Consider the following 12,330-nt stretch of genomic DNA (forward strand, 5'->3'; position numbering starts at 1 on the left):
TTACATCCTCATACAAGGAAACAGAAGTGGTTTAATTATTTTTCTTTTGTACGTCTACAGAAGCAGAACACAGGTTTTGTTGGTGCAGGAGCTCCTGTTAAATGGTTTAATTGCCACAGCAAAGCAGTGGCCTTTGACTCTGTGCAGAAGACATCATCCGCTTACAAGCTCTCACAATAAAACCTGTGCATGCTGTAATAAGACCGGCTTTGTTTTTAATACATCCAAGTGAAAACATTTACAGGACTAATTACATTGCTCTCGCATTGGATTTTCTTCCTGTGTTACATATGTTTGGCGTAGTTCCCAGTATTGTGTCAAAATGTCTCCCTGCTCCTGACTGAGTTACCAACAGCCAAGCCAGGAAGGAGGGGAAACAAATGGGAATAAGATATGGTTATACTAATTCTCACATTTAAAAGGTGACCAAGCTCCTAATTGTCTCACTAATTTGCTTTGCTGTAAATTACCATCTTCTATGACTTCTATGAGCATTAAAATAACTGAAAGTGGTTAAAGTCCAGGGACACCTAAATGTGAAAACTCAGTTTGGCACAATTAAATAGGAATGTCATGATCTGTGGATTTGGGGTTGAAGTTCTTTTTGTCTTGTCATTTTAAGTTCCCTTGTCTTCCCTTGAGTTGTCTTGTCATTTTTTGTAGTTTTTCCCCTTGTGTATTTTTTTTGTATCAGACTGCACTTGGATCCTCATCTCCATGCTGCAACCCTGACGAATGAACTGGCCAGATATGGACCCAGCAGGCTACCAGCATTACAAGCTCCACTAAACTGGTGGGATTTCTGCTGGGGCTGGATCCAGGGCCGGGCAGCAATTTGGTGGAATCACCATTTGCAAGTCCATCCAGAAATTTCCATTTCCAGGTCAACTTAGACTATTTTCTCCCTAGAACAAAAAATATAGTTGCATTCACAACTTAGTTTATCTTGTTCTTCCCTTTCTTGATGTGATTGTGATCAGACACCAAAATGTCATAGAAGAGCAGAGAGGAAAAGAGCAGAGCAGGAGAAACCAAAAATATTACTGGGACAACAAAGAATAAGAGTAAAGACTTACCTGTGTGTGTCTGTCTCACTAAAATATACCTCTGGTCCACTGAACGTAAATACCAAATAACATTCAAACACATGTTTTTTTCATAAGACTGAAGTTTATTGAGGAAAAACACTGTAGTATCTGTAGATATTAACACAAATGTTTCATCATTCAGTCAAATGAAAGGGACCAAATCCAGTAACATCAGATAGAATCTACAATAAATATGATCAAAAAGCTTGATATAAACTTGTTCAACAAGTGAAGGTCTTGTTATTGTTGAATGGATCCAGGCTGGTCCAGAACTCCTCAGAACGTACAGCAGACACCACAACCGCTCACATCACAGCAGTTACAGCAAAATCTGCATTTAGCAGCAGCGTGGCGCTTCTGTCTGACTTCATACGGTATCTGTGTGAGACATGAGGAAGGTTTTCATCTCCAGTTTGATCTCTCTCCTTCTCTTCTGTAAATACTCACAGAGCACCAGGACTCTTTGCAGTAAAAACCCATTCATTTACATCACAGAAGACAAAAATGATTTCACTTCATCCATTTAATTAACTAAACATACCTTCCATGATTCCACTGGTATCCACTTTTGATTTACAGCAACTGAACTGTCCTCAGCTACTTCCTCCATCATATCATGTCCCTGTTGAAGAAGCTTTTCACAATTAAAACTAGCATCTTACCATTTTGGAGAAAAAATAAATCAGCAAAACAAGCGTTACAATCCAGTTCTTACTTCAGAGTTTGGGGCAGCAGAGCTCTTCTGAACACAGATGAATGTGAGCATGACGGCCACTGCAACTGCAATGCTGAATGTCTTCATCTTAGGAGGTTTGAGATCCTGGAGGATTTAACTCAAGCAGATTTTCTCTGATCTTGATGACTGTCGTCAGCTCCTTTGAGTTCTCCTGTCTGATGGGTGTGTTTGCATTCAGCCAATCATACTGCTACTTACATTTTCTCCACACTTTTAGACCTGTCGCAGAGCTAATACTGCTATTTGAGCATGGTAGTTAAAGTCCAACTAGCGGGCAGACATGGAGGAGACGCAACAATCACAACCTGTAAGTAACACATTTATCTTACATTCCCTCGTTGTAGATCATGTAATGTTATCGAATTAACTGATTGACTGATGAATCTGTCAATCACACTCGGAAATTTGATTGACAGATTAGTCGACCAATGGTGAGATTCGTTACACTGCGGCGTCAGGGGAGTCTCAAAATCCACCGCAGAGAATTCTCTCACGAATGCAGAGATGTTCACAAATGAGAAGCAGTTCGTAAATGCACGTTCAGCAATTCGTATAATCTTACAAGTGTGCCTCAAAATTATATTTGTGAACCACAGCGTGTGCATTTGTGAAACAGATTGTGTGCATTTCCGATTCTGAAATACAAATGCAAACCAGAGCGTGTGCATTTGTGAAACAGATTGTGTGCATTTCCGATTCTGAAATACGAATGCAAACCAGAGCGTGTGCATTTGTGAAACACCTGGCGTGAGTTCATTCTTATTGAGACTGATCTGGCCTCATAAGTTTCTACCAGTTTTCTCTGTCTTTGGGTTGGGGGTCTGGATCTGTTGGGGACCGGGGGTTGGGGATTTCACTCCTCTCGGTTTCTGGGTGTTTTCTTTCAACTTAGAGATGTGACATTCTTGAACAAGTCAGTTCTTTTGCATGGTTCTTTTAAATGAACAGTGCGAACTGAGTTGCAGTTGTGAGCCATTAGTTAGTTTTTTAGTTTTTTTAAATATACAAATTATCCCCGCTGCCTTCACGTGACACGTGTGTGTCTTCATGGGAGTGTGATGTCCAGCATGCTTCATTCACCTGAATCCATTTATGGGCGGAAAGTATTGTTTGGAAACAAATACTGAGTATTATTCAAGATGTTTACTAAAATCTGCAGTGATGTCACAAAGGTTAATTGTATTTTATTCATATTTTTCCTGTTTTTTTGTGTCTTGTGTAGTAGAATTTATATAGGGACATATATACAGTTCTGGACTGGCCCATGGGAGGACTGTGACAATTCCCAGTGGCCTGGGCCTTAAGTGGCCTGACTGGTCTGCTTGTAAAGAATAAATAAAAATGTCTACATCAGTCTACATAGTGGCCTAGCTGCTACTGGCATCCACCCACAGACTAAATGATTTGGACTTGTCAGTTGTCAACATCGAGCTAATGCCGACTGGTGAGTAGCTAGATCGAGACTTTGTTTAAATTAATGAACACAAGCAATAGGAGACCTGATAGGGGCCTTAGTAAAAAAAAATATAGAGGCACTTCAGGATGAGGGAACGTTCTGATATTTTCAGTCACCACTGTCTGTAGCAACACACTGGTAGTAAATCTGTGATACTATAGGTGAGACAGCTGGTGACAAGCTGCAGATTTAAATCATCACTAGTTGAGATTCTTCTTGACCTTTTTTATGTAGCTGTAATAATGACCCTGGTACTACTTACTGTCAAAACTTTATTTTACTGTTGCTGTGGTTTGTTGCAGCACTGTTTAATATTAGATAATATGTTTTGTGTTAAACTGACAGGTAGATATTTCGATACTTTGGCTGCTTGGTCTGTGCACAGGTCCACATCTGTCCTCATTCATCTCAGAAACATGCATAATCTGGAATCCACAGTTATTTCTTTAAATGCAGAAAAATCATTTAACCAAGTGAATTGGAAATTTTTATTTGCAACATTAAACAAATTTGGGTCTTGGTCATCTTTTATAGGCTGGATAAAATATCATAACAACCCAAATGCATGTGTGAAGTCATAGAAGTCCTCTGGCAACAGGATAGAGTGATGGGGGCAGGTTAAGTATGTAACTGGGAGCTCTTAGCTCAAGGCCTGCTTAAAGGTGGCATGGATATGATGGTTGTTGTGCAGGTGAATCCTGGAATGAAATCTTCCCTTGGCAGCGGCCTGTGTGACTAAGCAGCCCTATTAGGGAGCACACTGCTTACCCCTAGTAGGGAAAGGGTCTGGAAAAAGTGACCAAAAAATTGTTTGGTCCACATACACTTGGGTGGTCTACCACAGCTGCCAAGGCATCCCCAGTCTGCGGTAGTAAACACAATAAAATGAAAACTATGACAATGAATCTGGCTTGCTGGAATGTCTGCACTCTCCTTGATGCATAAGGTGGGACAGGGAGACTTCATAGACGGACTGCCCTCACTGCACACTAGTTCAAGAGGTATAACATAAACATCGCAGTACTGAGAAAGATTCCTCATGGGTGACTTCAATGCCCGAGTAGGCACTGATGCCAACCTCTAGAAGAAAGTAATTGGGAGACATGGGTCAGGCAAGAAAAATGCAAATGGCTACCGACTCCTCACCTTGTGCTCTGAGTATCAACTGGTCATTACCAACACCACCTTTCAGTTAAAAAAGAAACATGTACCTTCTTGGATGCATCCCCAGTCCAGGAAACAGCCACCTAGTACGCGTTGAAACTGCTGGGCCCTGAAATCTCCTGATTGTGAATTCATCTATCGTGGCAGGCTGGCCGAGGGGCTTGCCAACCTGGAGGATAACAATGCTCTTTCCCTCTTAGAGAGGGAATGGGCAAAACTGAGGTCAACTATATATCAAGCTATCTCTGATACTATCAGCTTCATCCAAAAACATCACCAGGATTGGTTTGACAACAGTTCCACTAAAATAAGGGGGCGGCTGGAAACCAAATGGAAAGCCCATGCTACCCTGCTCTCAAATGCTCTCCATCATTCCTCTCACTATAAAAACATTTGTGGGGAGACCCAGAAAAAAACTCAGGGTCATGGAGAATGAATGGTGGATTAGAGAGCCCCTGGATACCCAGTAGCATGCAGATGACAATAACATCCATGCCTTCTGTGAAGAAGTTAAATCTCTGTATGGCCCCCAAATGCAAATCATTGCCCTGTAAGATCAGCAGATGGCTCTACAATGTTCAGGCTCAAACAATAAATACTTGAGCGATGGGCTAAGCACTTTCACTCCTTCCTCAATGCAACACATTGACCGGATGGGGCAGGACAAAAAAAGAGAACTGTCACGGTTTCTGGGTTTTGGTGGGTGTTATGATCATGGTTTAGGATTTTGGTTTTTGTCATGTTTAGATCGGTCTTGTTCTTGGTTTATAGTTCTTGTTATGTTCATGCTTTAGGTTTCAGTTTTGTCATGTTTGGTTTTCCCTCTTGTGTTCCTGTGATTTCTGTTCTGCCTCATTAGATCACCTGGACTGATTGCTCATCCACTTCACCTGTTCCCCATTACTCCTTCCGTGTATATATGTCCCTGGTTTTCAGTCACTCCTTGTCAGATCCTCTCATTTGGTCATGTGTGGTTTAGTTTGTTGGATTTATCCCTGTCTTGAGTTCTGGAAATAAACTGGTCACCCGCACCAATTCCGCCTCCTGCCTCTGACTGCCTGCAATTGGGTCCTCACCTCCTCCGACGTCCGCCATTCTTGACAAGAACAATGAAGAGAAGTAAAAAGGACAGTAGAAAAAAGGAAAAGGGGACAAAGATACAGTAGAATAAATCCAACCTAACACCAGACAACCTTTACACCTGTACAGAAACACAACAGAGAATTTCCTACAGCTTTTACAGGTAAATAAAGCTGGCAATCAGGAGTTCCTAAAGAAAATAAATAGCCAAGACAGCAACAACATGTATCACAACAACAACCAAAGAAACAGAAACGCACACAAAGACAAAACTTAAACAAAATAAATCCACTGGATAACTCAGTGACTGTGCAGAGTATGAGGAATGAGTGATCAGAGATGAGTGTGAGTGTGCAAATGCGATCACGCCAGAGAGAAACTAGGGCAGCCCAGAGACCCGGGTCATCAGCAGCAATCCTGGAGCACAAACCCAAGTCAACCCACCACAAAGACCACCCCGGACCCACCCAGAGGGTGGCAGAGGAAGGCCCCAGCCAAAGCACGGAGTACAGACCCCAGCGAGCCAAGATCCCGACCCCACCACCAACCCTGCCAGGCACTGGCCATCCAGGGTGGCCGGAGCGAAGGCCCTGGGCCCCAAGAGCCTGGAGGCAGATGGCCTGCACTACGTCCAGGAAGACCAAGGAGAAAAAATCCAAAATGGTTAATCCACTGTAAAAGCATTGAAACCAAAATTTCTGAATAATTCCCACCAACAGAGCATATTATGGTGGTATAGTTTGAATTATTATAATCCAAATCTTACCATTTAATTGCTACCAGTGATTATTTCCTAGATAAATATTAGTTACCCCTGATTGAATTCTAAAATAATAATAATATTATGAAGAATGAGCCAGTTGTTTGAATGGCTCTTTGAAAGGAACTGCTCCTCAAGAGCCCTAAATCCTATTTCTATTTCAAATTATATTTAATTTATTTTTATAAATTTGTTCTGTTATCGCTGTAAGATTATATAGCTTGCTGTTGTTTCATTTTTCAACCTAAAAAAATATATCTGCACTGCTCCTCTTCCTCTCTGCCACTTTTCTGCTCCGTTGTACACTGCATGAATGTATTGTCCTGCTGGCCGGTACCCGATTGCACGTTTACCTGTGCAGCTGAATCACATGAGTGTACAACATCAAAACACAAAAGGGAGCAGAGGGAGCAACATGTGATGGGAGCAGCACTCTGTTGCTTCCTTGATGAAATGCAGCAGCACATACTGCATAGAATGGAGAGAAAATTAAACTAAAGAATCAACCTTATTACACTCACATTGATCAAATCAGTTCTAACGTTGGTATCAGCTGATTACAGCTGTTACAGCTCTCCTTTAGCAGGAGTTTCCAAGCTTGCAAACCAGATTTATCTGGTTGCATCAATATATACTTCCCATAATGAGGCAACAGCTTCTCAAGTGAGTATAAATACCAGCACACTTCACAGATTCAACCATCAGACAAGTCATCAAGATAATTCAGTTAAATCCTCCAGGATCTCAAACCCTCCTAAGATGAAGACATTCAGCGTTGCAGTTGCAGTGGCCGTCATGCTCACATTCATCTGTGTTCAGAAGAGCTCTGCTGACCGAAGCGTTGGGGTAAGAACTGCATTTGAACTCTTTTTATTACTATTTTGTTTTTAATTTTACAACATTACTTAAAAATTTGCTATATTCTTCAACAGTCAGATGAGTGGTGGAGTCCAATAGAGCCAGTAGCTCAGGAGAGTTTAGTCGCTGCAGGTCAAGAGATGCCAATGGAATCATGGAAGGTATTAGTCAACTAGATGAAATAAGTAAAATTGTTTTGTGAAATGAATGGGTTTTTACTGCAAAGCGTCCAGGTGCTGTCTGAGTAACTAAAAAAGAGAAGGACAGTGATCAATCTGGAGATTAAAAACCTTCCTTATGTCTCACACAGATACCGTATGAAGTCAGACAGAAGCGCCACGCTGCTGCTAAATGCAGATTTTGCTGTAACTGCTGCCCCAACATGAGCGGTTGTGGTATCTGCTGCCGGTTCTGAAGAGTTCTGGACCAGCCTGGATCCATTCAACAATAAAACCACCTTTAATTGTTGAAAAAGCTTTCCCCATGCCATTTGTCTATATTTGTAGCAGTTGTGGTTGGAAGTATCTGAGGATGCTCATGTTCGCTTATTTTTACCATCTGCAAGTATGACAGTGTGATGTCACAATAAACTTAAATCATATTTCTTTTTAAAGTTTGTTTTAATGATTCTTCTGTGCCCCACTATATTGCTTGTATTGTTTTATATAAAGCACTTTGGAATGTTATGTACATGAAATGTGCCAAACAAATAAACTTGCCTTGCCTTGACTTAACAATAAAGTGTTATGTTCACTGGAACAGAGGTTTATTTTATTAACACACACATGTAACTCAGGGACCTAGCTGTCTGACAAAAAGGACCCAATAGCAGATGCTGCAAGAACAGAGGTCAACTAAAGACAAGGGCTACTAAAAATAACAGGAGAATCTGTGGAAAAGAGAGGAAGATGTTTTGTGCACGCTCATATAAAATGGGTGGTGTTTACAGACATGGAGAAATCCTGCAGAGCTGCCTACTTTACCATGACGGAGCAGACAATTATTCTTCAAAAATACAAGAAATTCAAACACATCTTTCAGGCTAAAAGCAACACTGTTGCAACAGCCAGGAAGTCATGCTGGCAAAAAATAGAAGACTCTGGTAAAGAGGCAAAAAGTGAAATCATTTCATCTCGAGGTTTGCTGCACTGCCTGTAGACCAAAACAAACAGTGTCATCAGTCACACCTTACTCCACCTCTTCCTCTAACTCCCATCTTCTGCGATCAAATGTGCAAAGTACAAACACACTGAGCAAAACAATATCACCATTTTGTGGAACATGTCGAATTAACTTATTTATGTTGTTACTTACTGTCCAGGAGAAGAGCTAGCTCCGAATCAAAGCTTCGGGTCAAATTGTAGCTTCTTTAGCATTTGCATTGCTCTCCACTTTGGAAATACCACACCAATGTTAATCTGGGTTATTTCTCTTTCTCTATTTGATAACTTCTTTGCCAACAACCATAGTTTTTTAGAGGTAATGGTAGATCCTAGTAGTATGTAGGTAAACATTTTTTTTGTTGTTTTTTTTTATAGGGCAGTGGCATGCTGACAGTAGCATAAATTTGTGAGATTATAGGATGTTAATTTATCAGACAATACAAGCGGACAGCACTCTGATCACTCAATTTCATTTTATTACGGCACAGGGCGCTTCCTCAGTTCCTTTCCTTTCTTTTGTATTTTCCATTGAGTTCTTTTCAGGCCCCCGTGTGAGCACGTTTTGTGTTGGGATATTAATTCCTCACAATGATGGCATGAGAAATTGTGCATTACATTAATGGTTCTGCAGGTATGCCATGTGTGACCATTATTATTAACCTAATTATTTCAAATGCAGCCTTAAAGGACCTAAACAGACTTGGGAACATAATGACATGGGATGAGGTTCATAGCTGCTTAGACACCTTTGCCAATCAGATTCATAATGATAAAAACTCAATATCTATTCAACAGGCAGCATATTGACCTGATAATGTTTCATATCTCATCAGCATCACAAACACACACACACACAGGAACATATTTGGTCTAGAAAGAACCTTTCCTTTATGTGTTTCAAACAATCCATCCTCATTCTAAACAATTTCACATGTAGAGGTGTAAACACAAATTCAGTTCGGATCTGCAGTTAAATTTTCAGTTGTTTTAAAAACTTAAATTTCTGGTGATTTAATCCATTTTAAAACAGTGTGTTTATCGAGAGGATAACAAAAAAAAGTAAAATTATTCATTAAGATCAATTTTTTTTTGTCTTTTTTTTTAAGTCTCATCTATCTTTTAAAAAGACAACTTACATTCATTTGTGCTTTTATTTTTATTTGCATTTGAATTCCATTCGCCACCTCCACAAAAAGTTCTGTGACTTGGTTGTAAAAGTCCTTATTTTCTTGTAGTTTTAAAAGTCTCTCAGCCTCTAGAGTTAATGACCAAAGAAAGTCTTTCTTAATGTGTCTTATTCAACTGGATGTTTGTTTTCAGACATTTCATTTTAGTTTAGATATAATCCTTCATCTGGGCAGTTGAATGAAGTAGAGCATAAAATAAACAAACCACTGCATGACCTGCTGATTTTAGCTAACACTTTAGCACAGCAGCAACAAGCACCTGCCAACTCACGAGCGCCACCTCACGGTTTGGCAGAGTTCTGTCTGCCTCACCTTAAAACTTTGCTCGGCAGTTTATTGTCCAATCAGCGGTCATCACTTACACTAAAGACATTGCACGGACTGTAGAAAGTCATGGTGTATAATAACTCTTATATTGGCGACATACTGAGAAACAGAAACTGGTGCGCACCATAAAACCCAGTGTGTATGGGATCGTGCATTCTGAGGTTCGGCTCAACCTCATCTCGGGTTTCTGCCCTGTATTTGATCAGGTAATGCACAAATTCAGGAATTTAACTTGAGAAAATGGTAAAAATGATTGGTGTCATATAGAAAATACATTAATAACAGATCAGTATATAAATATTAAAATTATATCATGTGATAATTGTTACTTTTTTTTTCTTTCTTTTTTTTTTTTGTGCATGACAGCAGAGGTTCTGCCTCACCTGCCTCCCCTGACCACATGCTACTGTGGGAACAAGTCAAGAAAGAGTATAAAACCATATTTCAAGGCAGTTAGTGACAAGGCTTTATTTATTCATCAAAAGGATTGCATCTATCTCTAGAACCTCTTTGTGTCCTTAACGCTCCTCTCATGATTTGCGAACCAAAGTGGACAGGATGTTCTTAAAATGGGCAGGCCATTTCCCAAGAGAACTGTTTGGTCAGGAGGTCGTGCTTTTATACTAGTTGATCTCTTATCCAGAACATAACCTGCTCCAGAGCAGGTTAGCCATTCAGTATAAGATGCCATGGTGAGGTACTCTGTTAAGGAGTGAACCAGCATCTTAGTACAGAAAACCCCGGGCTGACTACAAAGTTACCTCCATAAGAGAAAATCCAGCTTTGTAGTGCAGGCCTCAGGTGAAAGTCCAAGTAGAGGGGGGAGGTGGCTGGCTGTGGGTAGGTGGATACAGCAGCAACATGTGGCTAGTGAATAGTAAGAAGCATGGGTGGTTGGTCCATAAGGGCAATAGGGCGATGCGCCACCAGAGGAGAAAAATAAAAAACAAAAAACTACCTACTGTAACCTTTCTGAATACTTCGGCCTTAGCTAGCTTGTATGTCATTGACCAATCAGCATAAAGCTGTACTACTTGAGTACCACCTCTTTAAAGGCAATTTTAGTTAGGTTAAAAATCGCCCTGACTGCTCTCATTATCTGTAATGTAAAAGTGTTTTTTTTAGTAGGCACTACAATGCAATGTCTACGGATTCTGGGAGGGCATATACTTGCATGCTTTCGTCATATGTATCATCCAGCCTGGCCAGTTGTGTGGGCAGAGCTAGCTGCATTCAAAGATGGCTAATTGCTGATGCTATGCCATCGTGTCTTTGAAAGAATTTCCTTTACGAATCAGACTTACTGATAAATTGGCAAGAAAACAATTGGACCACCAAGAACAAATCTGAACATCAACATTGTTTTTTGTAAGTAATTTTGTTTAAATACAAGATCACAATTTCATCTAACAATATCATGTTGTGCATAAGTGCACACAGGTTATTTGGTAATTAGTTGAGCCAAAGAGCTGGACAAATCTTTCTAACTCATTCTGCTTGCTCCTAAAAGTGGAAAAGGATTCTGCGGATCGGACTGAGTAAGATGGATCATTCCACCACCAGGGGACAACTGAGGAAAAGGGTCTAACTACTGATTTTGTGCCATGTTGTGGTGGGAGCACTAGGCATCTTTCACTTTAAAGTTTTAACACAATAAAAAAATAAATAAAAGCTTCAAAAACTCATCTGGTGTAAATCTGGCCATTTTATATCTTTTGCATTTTAACTGGATTTAACCTTAACATCCTTTTTATGTTTAGCATTTATGTGACAAACCATAATTCTGCTTCTGTTACAGTAAAAAGTTTCTTCTTGAGCAATAACAAATTGTAAAACGTTGAACTTATTTATCTGTTATCTGTCTTTTTGCTATTAGTCTCCTTGTTCTCTATAGATCATTGTTTAATGAGTGCACTATGTAATTTCAACTACTGATTAGCCAAGCTGTAAAAATAACCTGAAAATACATATTTCTGTGCAGACTTGAGGAATTTAATATGTATGCATTCATTTACTCTTTTTTTTTTACTGCATTCATGTATATAGGTAATCTTGCACTTTAGGGAACGTCAACTTAAATAACAAACTGTAAATACTGTAAATAAATTGTGTTTTAGAATTATATGCAGTTCTCTTCTTTGTTTATGGTAAAACATTTATCTCTCATTGTTTGAAGGACATTAATCACATTTCTCCTGTTGATAACCCATTGAATTTATCATTCACTGAAGAGCCAAAATAATTTTTTAGCTGACTAGAATTCGCCCTGGGCTTCCTGGAACCTGCTTCGCCCCGCCCCCGGGAACCGAATAACAAGCACTACAGCAAGCTTTTTTTTTTTAGCTTTTTTTTTGTTGTTTATAGCAAATAGTCACATCATGGTCTTGGATCATAATAATGATTTTTCCAGTTATTGACTTTGAATGAGAATGCGTGTCCAAACTTTTGACTGGTACTGTATGTATAATATAGGGAGCCATAGTTATACTCATATTCAGGGCTCTAAATTAA

At 39.8% G+C, this 12,330-nt stretch overlaps 2 protein-coding genes across 2 annotated transcripts; one reads left to right on the plus strand and one right to left on the minus strand.

Annotated features, from left to right (window-relative positions):
• Positions 1 to 1,308: 1,308 nt before the first annotated feature.
• LOC121641806 (hepcidin-like) lies at positions 1,309 to 1,983 on the minus strand. Its single transcript, XM_041988110.1, has 3 exons — positions 1,804 to 1,983; positions 1,630 to 1,710; positions 1,309 to 1,466 (listed from the first exon to the last, which is right to left on the minus strand). The coding sequence occupies exons 1-3, from the start codon at positions 1,888 to 1,890 to the stop codon at positions 1,365 to 1,367; spliced, it is 270 nt and encodes an 89-aa protein (XP_041844044.1). The 5' UTR covers positions 1,891 to 1,983; the 3' UTR covers positions 1,309 to 1,364.
• Positions 1,984 to 6,972: 4,989 nt separating this feature from the next.
• On the plus strand, positions 6,973 to 7,876 carry LOC121642473 (hepcidin-like). The gene is made up of 3 exons (XM_041989233.1): positions 6,973 to 7,130; positions 7,217 to 7,303; positions 7,453 to 7,876. Exons 1-3 carry the CDS (start codon positions 7,044 to 7,046, stop codon positions 7,555 to 7,557), a joined length of 279 nt encoding a protein of 92 aa, XP_041845167.1. The 5' UTR covers positions 6,973 to 7,043; the 3' UTR covers positions 7,558 to 7,876.
• Positions 7,877 to 12,330: the final 4,454 nt, after the last annotated feature.

The sequence above is a fragment of the Melanotaenia boesemani genome, chromosome 6 (genome assembly GCF_017639745.1).
Source record: "Melanotaenia boesemani isolate fMelBoe1 chromosome 6, fMelBoe1.pri, whole genome shotgun sequence".
Lineage (NCBI taxonomy): Eukaryota > Metazoa > Chordata > Actinopteri > Atheriniformes > Melanotaeniidae > Melanotaenia > Melanotaenia boesemani.

Coding starts and splice junctions, on each gene's coding strand:
- LOC121641806 (XM_041988110.1), bottom strand. CDS start 1,890: ATGAAGACATTCAGCATTGCAGTTGCAGTGGCCGTCATGCTCACATTC. Junction 1,711..1,803: donor CTGCTGCCCCAAACTCTGAA/GTAAGAACTGGA, acceptor CTTCTTCAACAG/GGACATGATATGATGGAGGA. Junction 1,467..1,629: donor TACCAGTGGAATCATGGAAG/GTATGTTTAGTT, acceptor TGTCTCACACAG/ATACCGTATGAAGTCAGACA.
- LOC121642473 (XM_041989233.1), top strand. CDS start 7,044: ATGAAGACATTCAGCGTTGCAGTTGCAGTGGCCGTCATGCTCACATTC. Junction 7,131..7,216: donor CTGCTGACCGAAGCGTTGGG/GTAAGAACTGCA, acceptor ATTCTTCAACAG/TCAGATGAGTGGTGGAGTCC. Junction 7,304..7,452: donor TGCCAATGGAATCATGGAAG/GTATTAGTCAAC, acceptor TGTCTCACACAG/ATACCGTATGAAGTCAGACA.